Source organism: Mastomys coucha, unplaced genomic scaffold (assembly GCF_008632895.1).
Source record: "Mastomys coucha isolate ucsf_1 unplaced genomic scaffold, UCSF_Mcou_1 pScaffold9, whole genome shotgun sequence".
NCBI lineage: Eukaryota > Metazoa > Chordata > Mammalia > Rodentia > Muridae > Mastomys > Mastomys coucha.
In genome coordinates this window covers 44,303,711-44,316,732 of record NW_022196915.1, presented here as the reverse complement: position 1 = coordinate 44,316,732, position 13,022 = coordinate 44,303,711, and the positions used below count along the sequence as shown (strand labels likewise).

Sequence of the window (13,022 nt, the reverse complement as noted above, 5' to 3'; positions counted from 1 at the left end):
GATCAACTGAGTTTGAGGGATGGAGGAAATAACATTCCAGGAAACATGCAAAGGCCTTCAGAAAGAAAGAATGGAGTCTGCTGTATACCATCACCAGATGGGCAGGGGTTGTTGCCCAGTTTGTATGTGTGGTGGAGAGGTTGTTGTTTGTTGGTTGGTTGGTTGGTTGGTTTTTGTGGTGTGTGTGTGTGTGTGTGTGTGTGTGTGTGTGTGTGTGTGTGTAGTGTGTCATGTGTGCTGGTGCCTGCAGTGGTGGGAGGAAGGTGCTGGATCCACTGAATTGCAGCAAGCACTCTTAACCGATCGGTCGTTTCTTCATGTTCTTATTCAGATTACTAGAGCCTGGATAGTTAATAAAGACATTCATTTTCCACAGGGTTCTTGAAAATCCACAGAGTACCAGCATCTGTCTAGAGCCTCTTACTGTATCCATCATGGTGAAAGGGAATTATAGTAGCCTGCTGTACTTGACACAAGCTAGAGGAACCTGGAGGAAAGCAAAACAAAAAAAACCAAAAACGATGAATTGAGGAAGTATCTACATGATATTAGCCTGTAGACAAGTCTGTGAGGACATTTTCTCCCTCTCTCCCTCCCTCCCTCCCTCCCTCCTTCCTTCCCTCCCTCCCTCCCTCCCTCCCTCCTTCCTACCTTCTTTCCTTTGTTTTTATGGTTTTTCAAGACATGGTTTCTCTGTGTAGCCTTGGCTGCTCTAGAATTCACCCTGTAGACCAGACTGGCCTCAAACTCAGAGATCTACCTTCTTCAGCTTCCTGAGGATTAAAGGCATGTGCCACCACAGTCCAGGTCTTTTTAAAAAAGGTTTATTTATTTTATGTATATGAGTGTGTTTATGTATCACTTGTATGCCTGGTGCCAGCAATGGCTAGAAAAGGGCATCTGATCCCCTGGGACTGGAGTTACAGATGCTTGTGAGCCATCGTGTGGGTGCTGGGAATAGAACCTGAAAGAATCCTGCAAGAGAAGCCAGTGCCCCTAACCAGTGAGCTGTCTCTCCAGCTTTGTGGGGGCATTTTCTTGATTAATGATTGATGAGGGAGGTCCCAGTTCACTGTGCAGTGCCTTCCTCGAGCACAGGGTCCTGGGTTGTATATGAAAACAGGCTGCTCCTCCTTGGCTGCTGCTGCAGTTCCTGCTCTGAGTCCCTTCATCATGGACTGTAAGCTATAAAAGAAACCCTTTCCTCCCCAAACGGCTTTTGGTCATCATAGCAATGGAAAGCAAATGAATACCCTTGAAGATACAGGATTCCCTTCCTCTTCTCACTAAGCCAAGGGACTTGGTCCCCTTTTCCTTATCTAATTCAAGTCAGTTTCCAAAGGCCTCACCACTAAATGTCATCACCAGGCGCTTCTGGAATTACGTTTCCATCCAAATCATAGCAACAAGGGACCCTGGAGTTTAACTGACATAAGGCTTCACCCAGCCCTTGAAGGCTGGTCTCATTACTCAACGAGGTCTTAAGAGTGGTGGTCTAGCATATCAGCCTGAATTTGCCTTTTATATGTGTCTCATTTTATCAGTATAGTAATTTTCACAGGAGAAAAAAGTTTTGTTTTTTGGTTTTTTTTTCAAATTTGTAGGCTAAACATTTGTACATTAGTCTGAACCCACCTCCTGGGCTATATGGTAATGTAGATATGGGTAGAGAAGCAAGGGTCATTGATCTCCCTCCTGCTCTGTCTCCCCTGCCACACTGTGTTGATCTTGCCTCCTCAATGACTCTCCATCCCATTCGTAGTTTTTCCATGCCTGCTGTCACCGCTCTGGGGCAGAGGTTCGCAACTTTTTTTCTGTAAAGAAGAGACAGCAAATATTTAGGGTTTTACAGCCATCTATGTTGCAATAGTGTCTTCTGTAAAGAGAAAGCAGCCATGGGAGATGGGAGATTGAGTGTGCATGGCTGTGTTCCAGCTATGGGAGATGTGAGATTGAATGTGCATGGCTGTGTTCCAGCTATGGCTTGCGTCATAGGCACTGCAATATGGATTGCACATCCTGTTCATGGGTCATGAAATGCTTCTCTTCTTTTGATTTTCTTCTTCCAATAACTTAGAAATCTTAACATAATTCTTAGCCTATGTGCTATATAAAACAGACAATGGACAAGACCTGCTCCATTCACCCTCATGATGGGTGGGCTCCTGTGTTCTACAATGTGCATACGTTGACATCCTAACCCTTAGTACCTCAAAATATCACCTTATTTACAGACAGGGTCTGTGGAGACGAAGTCAAATTGAAGCTATCAGGGCAAACCCTGATAAGCATGACCATGTCTTAATACAAAGCATATGCAGACATGCACAGAGTGCTAGTCATGTAGAGAAACACAAGCGGTGGCCACAGACATGGCAAAGACTACCCAAGTGCTGTAGTTTGAGTAGGATGGCCTCCATAGACTCATGTGTTTAAATGCTTGGCCATAAGGAGTGGCATTCTTAGGAGGTGTGGCTTTATTGGAGTAGGTGTGGCCTTGTTGGAGGAAATGTGTTACTAGGGGTGGGGTTTGAGGTCTCCCAGGCTCAAGTTATGCCCAGAGTGGTACACAATCTCTTTCTGCTGACTATGGATCAAGATGTAGAACTGTCAGCTCCTTCTCTAGCACCATGCCTGCCTGCATGCTGCCATGTTTTCCACCGTGATGATATAATGGACTGAACCTCTGAACTGTAAACCAGCTCCAATGAAATCTTTCCCTTTGTAAGAGTTGCTGTGGTCATGGTGTCTCATCACAAAAACAGAAGCCTGACTAGGACACCAAGGCTATGTGGAGTGAGAGAAGAGGCTGAAGTCGAGTCTCCTCGGCTTGTCAGCACCATCCTTGCTGTTGGAGCTTCAGCCTGTGTGAATTGGAGGGAAGTTGGTTTCTGTTGCTCCAGTGACTCTGTTTGTGGCACTGATAATCTTAATCTGTGAAGGGATAATGTCCCCAAAACACCAAGAGCTGAAAATACCAAGAAGTGGCAAGTGCATTTACTATTCCAAGCCACCAAACATGGCTGCTCAGTCACACAGCAGTTATGGCACTAGCTGTTCTCATGATTTCGGGGCTGGCCTGGAGCCCCCCCACATGTGTATCAGAGCATCTGACTCTGCTTACGTTAGAAGCACATTTTCACTTAGCCATGAATGACCTAGCTTGTGAGTTTTGGGCTCAGTGCAGAGATGGAGCATCGTGGTGAACGGCACATACACCCTGTCTTCACAGAACATACCCATTATGGGAAGAGATAGGCCTACGTTGAATAATCAGAAAGAAAAAAGGTGCGGTGAGAAGCAGTACTGAGTGCCACACAGAGAGAAACCAGAAGGAAAAAGTACTACAGGGAGTCCTGGAGGGCTCATCAATTGGTTCTTGGTGTAGAGTGGCAAGTATGTCATGGCAGATGTGTGGAGGGGCTAGGTTCACATGAGGGGGGGTGCAGGGAAGGCACATGGAGTCCCCATTCCCTCCTCTTTGTTTCAGGTGATAGGGTTTTGTTTTTTGTTTTTTGTTTTTTTTAAAGTTGTTTGTTTTGTGCTTCATTTTGTGTTTTTCAGACAGGCTGTCTTGTAACCCAGGCTAGCCAATAGTTAAGGTTGACCTTGAACTCCTGATTCTCATGCCTCTGCTCTCTAAGTGCTCAGATTACAGGTGTGCGCCCACTGTGTCCAGCTTGGTAGCTGATGGTGGTGGTTGTAGTCTGTTTATTTATTCAGGGTCTCCATTACCCAGACTTTGAATTTCTGGGCTCTGGGGATCCTCTTGTCTTTGCAGCTTGGATAGCTGGGGACCACAGACACACACTACCGCCTCGTTAGCTTTTAATTTGATGGTACTTAACCACAGAGCTATGTCATCTCTTCTGTCCACTCTGTTTACTTCCTATCCCCTCGGCTAACATCCTCCCTACTCTCTGAGTCCATTCTCTGCATGCCTTAAATACCAGCTTTCCTCCTGACTTTGCTTCACCCCTTTCCCTTTCTAAGTAGCTTTACTTCAAATTCTGATCCTTCCTCTCACCTCTGTCCTTTTGAAAGGGATTAATTCTGGGGTACTCACCCAGTTCCTACTCTTCTTGGCCTTCAATTATCCATAATCAAATACAATCTGCAGCAACTGCTTCCCTTTGCTCTGGAATCCAGCAGCCAGGGCCTCACAGGCCTGCTTCCTCTTCTGCCCTGGAGTCGACTTCTCACGGTCTCTTCATGGCTTTCTTCTGGCCATATTTTTGAGCATGTAAGGATAACATGCTTCGGTTTTCTCTTTCTGATCTAGCATCTCGTAGGTAAAGCAAAACAGCTGCTGCTTAAAGTAACAGTCAACAACCCAAACAGCAGCTCACTCACAGTTCTTTTTACATTTGGAGTTAGAAATAGATCACGAAACTGGTTCCTTTACAATCACAGTTAAATATTTTTTGGTACATTTAGGTTAGCTACAGAAATTGATTGAGATAAGACAAAAGCCTTGGACTTATTCTTCATAAAGTTTACCAATATTTAATACAAAATAGTACATTAAAATTTTTTAGCAGGTGTGGCAGCACACACCTATATACCAGCAAGTAGGAGCAATGGGGGGGGGGGTGGAGGGTTGGGAGAGGAGAGTTCAGGCTCCTCTACATGAGATCCTCTCCCAAAAATAAATGAATAAACAGACGGTTTAATGAGCTAGCTGCGGCTACCAGGAGCAGCTCCAGTATTCGGGAGACTGAGACAGGCTGTTTGGACACACAAATTTGAGACCAGAGTGGGCCAGAGATACTGTTCCATTGTTTTATGGTTTTGTTGTTTGTTTCTGAGACTAGATCTTACTATATCACCTTAACTGGCCTGGAATTCACACTGATCTACCTGTCTGTGCTAGGATTAAAGGCATATTCCACCAAACCTGGCCTGTTCTTTTTTTTTTTTTTTTAAGTATTAAAAAAAAAAGTTTTCTCTTGTGTATGTCTGTGCATCTGTTTCTTTGTTTGTTTGCTTGTTTGTTTGTTTTTGGTTTTTTGAGACAGGGTGTCTCTGTATAGCCCCAGCTGTCCTGGAACTCACTCTGTAGACCAGGCTCACCTCGAACTCAGAAATCCACCTGCCTCTGCCTCCCAAGTGCTGGGATTAAAGGTGTGTGCCAGCACTGCCCGGCCACTTGTGCATCTATCTCTTTTGTGTCTGGTGCCTGAACAGACCAGAAGTTGGTATCAGATCCTTCAGAACTGGAGTCACAGCCAGTTGTGAGCCGTCAGGTAGGTAGGTTCCCTGGAAGGGCGGCTATTGCTCCTTACCACCATGCCACCTCTCTGGACTGTTTTGTGGTTTTGTTTTTGTTATTATTTAGATAGGGCCTCACTGGCCTGGAAATCACTCTATACACCAAGGTGGCCTTGGTATAATCCAGTGCTGGGATTAAAGGTATGCACCCACTCTTGAGCCTTGTTTTACATTTTTTGTTGTTAGTGTTATTTTTTTTAAGATTTATTTATTTTATGTATGTGAGTACACTGTAGCTGTCATCAACACAGGGAGAGGGCATCGGTTCCCATTACAGATGGTTGTGAGCCACCATGAGGTTGCTGGGAACTGAACTCAGGACCACTAGAAGAGCAGTCTAAAGGTCTTGAGTTCAGTTCCCACCTTAACCACTGAGCCATTTCTCCAGCCCCTTGTTTTACGGTTTTTTGTTTTTGTTTTTTAATTTATTTATTTATTTTATGTGAGTACACTGAAGTTGTCTTCAGACACTCCAGAAGAAGGCATCAGATGGTTGCTGGGATTTGAACTCAGGACCTTCAGAAGAGCTGTCAGTGCTCTTAACTGCTGAGCCATCTCTCTATCCCCTTGTTTTATGTTTTTAATGGGAGGTTTTAAAATACACAAAAGTAAAATATCGCCTTTTCAGTGAAACTTTTCCAGATACAGACCTGGGTGTGACACAGAAGTGGCAGTCAGACAAACAATTAAATAAATTAAAATATATTTATTCTTTCTATAAGGAGTACTCAGATGAAGTCAGTCAGCACCGGGGGAGTGCATGGGGGATGAATATGTTAGGAGACTGTCTTCCTTACGAACTCTGTCTCTTACTATTACGAACTGTCAAAAGAACTGTTTAACTCAGAGTGTGATTCCATCTTCGTGAGGTTGCTGCTGTGAGCTTTCCTGGGAACAAGCCTTAGCTCATTGAGCAAGGCTGATTTTTGCAACTTCATATGTTATCACCTGTCTGAGAAGCACAGCGGCTATTTGGAAAATGAGAATGCCTGAGCGTGAGTGGAGGCACCCGGACGAGCAGGTCTGTGGGGTCCTGAGCTGCCCCAGCTACTCACAGGAAGCTTGTGTGCATTTTCTGCAGCGGTCTCTCTGTATAATAGCTAGACATAAAGCTATTAGAAATTATTTAAAATCAGGGAAGAGTTCACACTTTAAAACTGCAAGACAAGTGTGAGAACTGATATCCTAGGGATTTAGCCCTGATATCCAAGCTGTTTCACTGCTGAGAAAAAAATCTTAAATGTGGCTAAGGGCCTCAGTGGGACAGTGCTTGAAAGGCCTGGGTTAAGATGCTAACTGGTTTGCTTTTTCTTTAATTTTTGTCTTAGTTAGGGTTTTACTGCTGTGAACAGACACTATAACTAAGGCAACTCTTATGGGGACAACATTTAATTAGGGCTGGCTTACAGGTTCAGAGGTTCAGTCCATTATTATCAAGATGTGAGCAGGGCAGTGTCTAGGCAGGCATGGCGCAGGCAGAGCTGAGAGCTCTGCATCTTCATCTGAAGGCTGCTAGGAGAAGACTGACTTCCAGGCAGCTAGGATGAGGGTCTTGAAGTACACACCCACAGTGACATACTTCCTCCAACAGGGCCACACCTTCTAATAGTGCCACTCCCTAGGCCAAGCATGTATAAACCAGACAATTTTAATTTTTTAAAGAATTATTTATTTATTTTATGTATATGAGTACACTGTAGCAAAAGGGCATCAGACCCCATTACAGATGGCTGTGAGCCACCATGTGGGTGCTGGGAATTGAACTCAGGACCTCTGGAAGAGCAGTCAGTGCTCATAACCACTAAGACATCTCTGCAGCCCTGTTTTGGCTTTTCAAAAAAAATTTTCTTTTCACATTTGTTTGTCTGTCTGTCTGCCATTGTTTGTACCCAACACTGCAGTCAGTTCTCTCTGTCCAACATGCAGATCCTAGGACTGAACTCAGCTCACCAGGCTTGCTGTTAGCCCCTCACCTGCTGGGGTGTTCACCAGCCCTTTTCCCCTTTTTAAAAAATATACCATCTTACTTGCAATTCTGTCCCATGTGTTGGGGTTACTGGTCTAAGCCACCACACCAACAGCCAGACTTAATAGGAAAGAAGAGAAGGAGCCCACCGCAGAAGGAGCCCACCGCAGAGGGAGCCCACCACAGAGGGAGCCCTCCACAGAAGGAGCCCACCGCAGAAGGAGCCCACCGCAGAGGGAGCCCACCACAGAGGGAGCCCACCACAGAAGGAGCCCACTGCAGAGGGAGCCCACCGCAGAGGGAGCCCACCGCAGAGGGAGCCCACCACAGAAGGAGCCCACCGCTTAACTGAAGAAAACAGAGGCAGAGGAAAAGCCAACAGAATTGGCTTTTCATTTTCCATTTCTACTCTACTTTGTTCTGTTTGTCAAACCACGGGAAGTGCCCTCTACCCACCAAGCAGTTCTCTGAAGGCAGAATGTCCTGTAAATCCATCCTGTAGTCATGGGGTGAAGAGTCAAGTTCTGCAGCTCGAAGGCTGGCCTAGTTTAGACGCCATTGGTTTACAACCATTGCTAACTCCAGCCCCAGAGGATCTGTTGTCCCTCTTCAGGCCTCATTGGGCACTGCATGCAAATGGTACATAGACATACATGCAGGAAAAACACCCATACATATAGAATAAAAATAAATAAGCTGGGTATGGTGGCACACGCCTTTAATCCACACAATGGGGAGGCAGAGGCAGGTGACTTCTCTGTGAATTTGAGGCCAGCTTCGTCTACAGAGTAAGTTTCAGAACTGCCAGGCTACACAGAGAAACCTTGACTAGAAAAAAATAAAATAAAATAAGTTAAGTTTTAAAGTTTTAAAAAGGAGCTCAAGGCATCATGGAAACATAGCAGCTAACTAGCAACGGCAATGTGGTTAACTCTCAAAGCTCTACACCTTAGATCCACAGTAGCCAAAGATCAACAGAGGAGGAGTTCCCTGGAGCCGACTCAGAAACAGATAATATTTAATATTCGTCCATGCATTCATCCAGGTCTCTTGATATACTCTAAGCTGGCCTGGGACACTCATTCTCTCCACACCAGCATCCTGATCACTGGGATTAGTAGGTATGCACCACCACACTTGAGCAGAAATGGTTCATGCTTAAACTTTGATATTTGACACAATAAAGACGGCTTTAAAGTATATTTGATGTGCTTGTCAGTTAGGAGGTTCTTTATAGTTTCCTGTTGTGCAGGAAGCAGTAGCCTGGTTAATGAGAGACAAAACATGTGGGGAGAAACCACCTCCTAAGGAGCCGGATCAGGGTAGCATCCTCTCCCCAGGCATCCAGGCCTTTCAGGGTGTGATCCTGCTCTTCATTGTCATGACTGTCTACAGAGAATGGCTTTGCAGTGAGACAGATCCGATGTGTCTCCATCACACTGATGACAAATAAGGAGACATGAATGTGCCTGAAGACCAGACCCTGCTCTCCAGTCACCCACTGCATGAAGGAGGCTGAGTCAATAATCAGGAATTTTGCACTCAGAAACAACACGAGCAGGGTGTCAGTCTTGGGGGCATCCTCCTTGGGGGGACCCCTAGACAATCCTCTCTTTACTCCAGGAGTCTCACTGGAGAGTTGACTCGCAGGGCTCTCTCTTCAGCTGGGGGACAGCTTAGTGGCACAGTCCCTGCCTAGCACCTGCGAGGTCCTGGCGTCCATCTTCAGCAACACAACAACCAGCCAAGAACACCACAAGTGTAAAGGGCTAATTTGGCTTGTTTCTGTATTTATAAGTACGTTGTAATCATGACTTCTTGTGATTACCTGAAGAGAGCCTTGTAATTCAGTGCTCCTAAGCTCTGCAGTTAGATCTACCTAGATTCAAATCTCAGCTCTTTGATCCTGGGCAAATTACTTGGCTCTCTGTACTTCAAGGTCTTCTTCTATCAGAAAGGGTTAATAACACGGTTCCTCTGAAGACTAGAAGAGACAAAGTGTACGTCTAGACAATCACTCTAGGCTACCGCACGGCACACAAAGATATTATGGTAATTTTGTCACTCAAGATGATGCTCTGCTCAACATCCCTTGTTTTTTCTCTTTCTCTCTCTTTCTCTCTCTCTTTCTCTCTCCCTCTCCTCCTCTCTCTTTCTCTCTCCCCTCAGCTACATACATCATGTAAGTGTACTTAGTTTGCTAATTCAAAAATACTTTTTGTTGTTGGTTATCCTATTATTGATGTATCAAAAGTTATAAGACAAAAATATCACCTAGAATCACTATGTCCAGATATTATACTTTATTACTATTACTATTTTTATTATTATTATTTTAAAGATAAAGTCTCACTGGCCTCAAAGCTGGACTAGAATTCACTATGTAGCTAAGGATGACCTTAACCTTCTGATTCTCTTGCTGACATCTCCTGAGTGCTGGGACTATGAGAACACACCATGATGCCTGATTTGATTGACTGTCAGTTAGTTTCCTCATCAAAGCCCTATCTTGGACACTTATTTCCAATTTGTTTCTAGTCTCAAATGTATGCATTTAAAAACATTTTAAAAATTAAAGGCATAAATAGTGTACCATCACCTTTGTGGCTCACCACCATTCCTATCTCTAGTTCTAAGGGACCCCCATGCACTTTTCTAGGTTCCATTGGCACCTGGCTCACATGTTCAAACAAAATACTCATACACATAAATAAATCTAAAGAAAGATAAATGTTGACAGCTTACCTTCAGCTTTTTAATAAAAGCAGCAAGCACTGTAGAGTAACTTAGAACACTAGTTTTCCCTCCTCTGTTCAATTTCCATTCCTTCTAAACAGGCCATGGCTATCATGGCTGTGGTATGTAAGAGTTCACACTTACACAAAGGATGAGGTGAGTCTAGGTTCCAAAGCCCATGTTTATTTACAGATATGGTATCATAATGTATGTACAGTTCTGCAATTTGCTTTTGTTCACCCCACATTGGTTCTGAATTCTGTCTGTAATCATTTGTCCTTTGGCAAAAATAAAGCCTACCTCTTCACTTAGCTGCCTAGTGTACACCACCGCGTACCTTTTCCCTCTCTGCTCCTGCAGTCCAGCTGTTCCTGGCTTTTTACTATTATAAATAGTCACATTGCAAAAAGTTCTTGCTTACTTGTTTGTTTCTTTGCTTTCACAGGGTTTCTCTGTATAGCCCTGGCTATCCTTGAATTAACTCTGTAGACCAGACTGGCTTCGAACTCAGAGATCAGCCTGCCTCTGCCTCCCAAGTGCTGGGATTAAAGGCCTGTACCACCACTGTCTGACAAGAAGATAGTTATTTTTGTTCTTTTATAAAAAAAAAAAGATTTTATTTATTTTTATTTATGTGTGCGTCTGTGCTTAGTATGCACGTGTGTGCATATACCCACTGAAGCCAGACCGAGGCATAGGATCCCTCGGCCCTGGAGTTGGAGGCATTTGTGAGGTTTCTGCTGGAAGTATAGCAAATGCTTTGGAATGCTAAGACTTTTCTCTGTGTAGCCATGGTAGTCCTGGAATTCTCTCTATAACCAGGTTGACCTTGAACTCACCTGTCTTCCGGAGAGCTGGGATTACAGGTGTGCATCACTAACTGGCTTCACTAACATTTCTTACACTTTCAAAGAGCAAGAGGTAGGAACCTTAAACACAGCGAAGGTTGCCAGTGCGCTTCCAGATGGGGGGAGGAAGTTCGCGGGGAGTGCCAGACTCCTCTTTTACAGAGTATTCCTTCATGCCTTGGTTCCCCATCACAGTGCAAGATGTCAGTGTAGCACACAGGGTCAGGCTGACTAAAGAAAATGAGGCTAATCTGCAGGAGGCTTAATTATTAAAGTTCAAAGGACAAAGAAATGAGATTCTCTGGAAGAAGCCTTAAGGGAATTAGAGGGGGTGGGGGGTGAGGGGCAGCCCAGGACTAAAGGCTGGTGAGGCAGTTAAAACAGTCCTGACAAGGGTCCCTCTGATAACACAGCCTGAATGTGGCACAGGAGAGAGGGCTCGAGTTCCTTCCCGAGGACAAAAATAAAAACTGGTACAAATGATCTACACTCTTGTGAATTTCTTCCGGAATTGAAACCTCAAATGTCACGTTTGTTAATTAAAGAGGAAAACGGGTTGACTTTTAAGACTATTAGTCCTCACCATCACTTATCACAGACCGTAGGTGGCGGGGAGTGTGACGTTAGACAGCCAATAGTAAACGAAGGACTTGGCTTCCACGCTGTTATTTCTCAGCGTCTGTCCCTGGACCAAATCCCCAAATGGAGGATAAAGGAGTGGCCGAAGTGTAGACGCCAAGTCTCCCTGGTTTGTTCGTGCAGCAGTGATGTGTTTTATAAAACCATAAGGCACTCTGCTAAAACGTGCCCGGGGAGGGAGCTGGTTAACTGCGTCCCGTTAAGCTCAGGGGTGTCAGGCGTCCTGGTTTATTATTTGATGCCCGGGTCTCAATAGCCGGCTGCACTTTCCGTGGCTGGCACCGGGGCCGCTGAACTTACTTTTCTCATCGACTGGTACGAGGCGCGTAGGAAAACCGGAGCGTAGGAAAACCGGCGCTCCCGGGCCGCCGACTTCCGACGCGAGCCCAGCGCAGGGCAGGTGGCGGCCCGGCCAGGCGGCGCAGGAAGCGGCCGGTGGGGCGGAGCGGGCGGCGGGGAGCAAGGCCGCGGGCGCCCCGCCCGGGCTGGTATGCGGCCGAGAGTGACGCGGGAGGAGGGGTCACGTGACGCCCGTGGAATGCCAACAATGTAGCGAATGTCCCGCTCCGGTCTGCGCTTCGGAACCGCGGCGTGAGCGCCCCGGGAAGATGGAGCCGCCGCCGCCAGCGCCGCCGCCGCTTCCCCGGGCTCCCCCGACCCTCCGGGGTCTGCAGCCGCTGCCGCTACCGGCGCCGGGTCTCCCGGCGCGCGAGGTCCCGGAGCCGCGGGCCGGGACGCCGCCGAGAGTGTAGAGCGCTCCCGGAGGTGAGGGGCCGCGGCCGGGAAGTTTGTCGGGACAGGGCTCCGCCCGGTCCCACGGGCGATCTCCCCTGCGGAGCACGGACCGCCCGTCGGGTGGGTCCCGGGCGGGTGCGGGGCAGCGGGTGGCGGCGGCGGGGCGGCTTTGTTGTGCTCGCGCGGCGGCGTCCGGAGGCCCAGACCCCGGTCCCCCCGGCGCCGACCCCGCCCAGCCTGGGCCTCCGTGCGCCGCGCCGTCCACCACGCGCGCTCGCGGCCTTGCGCGCGGTACCTCGGGCCCTCGGCGGCACGGTGCCCGCCCGGTGCCCCGTCCCGGGCCGCGCCGTCCGGCGGTCGGTGCGGGGCAGTTGCGTAACGCCTCTCCCGGGCCGCCCTCCGCTGCTCCTCCCCGCCGGGACTCAGCGCCCCGCGTCCGTAGCGCCGGTCCCCAGCCCTAGTCACGCAGGAGCCTGCGTGGCCGGGGTCTCACCCGGGCGACCCCGGCCACCAGCGGCGTGCTGGAGGCTGCCGGGTGAAAACATATGCCCGTGAGTGTGAGCGGGAGAGAACTGGACGTGCAGATTTTGTTGACAAAAAAGTTTGGGCGAGGACTTTTCACGCCTTTACATTTCCCCTGCTTGCCCGTCATGTTAGCCGCTTACTAGGGAATTTGTACCAAATCTTGCTCCGTACTTTTAGTTTAGCCCCAGGTTTAGGTTAGGTCTGTAAATGATGCTGACCAGTTTTGAGTGCTAAATCTGGAGACAAGGCTACTTTTTGTGACCCCCCCTCCCCTTTAGCAACTGTTGTAATAAGGCGCTAAC

General features: G+C 47.3%; 2 protein-coding genes and 1 long non-coding RNA gene across 4 annotated transcripts in view; 1 reads left to right on the top strand and 2 right to left on the bottom strand.

Moving 5' to 3' along the window:
* Nucleotides 1-307: 307 nt before the first annotated feature.
* Nucleotides 308-703, bottom strand: LOC116084860. The gene is made up of 2 exons (XR_004116293.1): nt 652-703; nt 308-487 (listed from the first exon to the last, which is right to left on the bottom strand). It is a non-coding gene; the product is annotated as an uncharacterized LOC116084860 (long non-coding RNA).
* A 19-nt stretch (nt 704-722) lies between these two features.
* LOC116084156 (collagen alpha-2(I) chain-like) lies at nt 723-12,847 on the bottom strand. Its single transcript, XM_031361006.1, has 4 exons — nt 12,826-12,847; nt 11,762-12,668; nt 1,636-1,814; nt 723-773 (listed from the first exon to the last, which is right to left on the bottom strand). Exons 1-4 carry the CDS (start codon nt 12,845-12,847, stop codon nt 766-768), a joined length of 1,116 nt encoding a protein of 371 aa, XP_031216866.1. The 3' UTR covers nt 723-765.
* Lats2 (large tumor suppressor kinase 2) overlaps nt 11,988-13,022 on the top strand; it is a 54,563-nt gene continuing 53,528 nt past the window's right edge. Inside the window, exon 1 of one of the 2 annotated variants that reach the window (XM_031362138.1) lies at nt 11,988-12,225. The gene's annotated coding sequence lies outside the window, so the exon portion shown is untranslated. Of the gene's footprint in view, nt 12,226-12,602; nt 12,747-13,022 lie in introns of those variants that run through there. The other variant, XM_031362139.1, reaches the window with a different exon arrangement.

Coding starts and splice junctions, on each gene's coding strand:
- LOC116084156 (XM_031361006.1), bottom strand. CDS start 12,847: ATGACGGGCAAGCAGGGGAAAT. Junction 12,669..12,825: donor GACGGGCAAGCAGGGGAAAT/GTAAAGGCGTGA, acceptor CCGGCCACGCAG/GCTCCTGCGTGACTAGGGCT. Junction 1,815..11,761: donor TCGTACCAGTCGATGAGAAA/AGTAAGTTCAGC, acceptor TCTTCTTTACAG/AAAAAAAGTTGCGAACCTCT.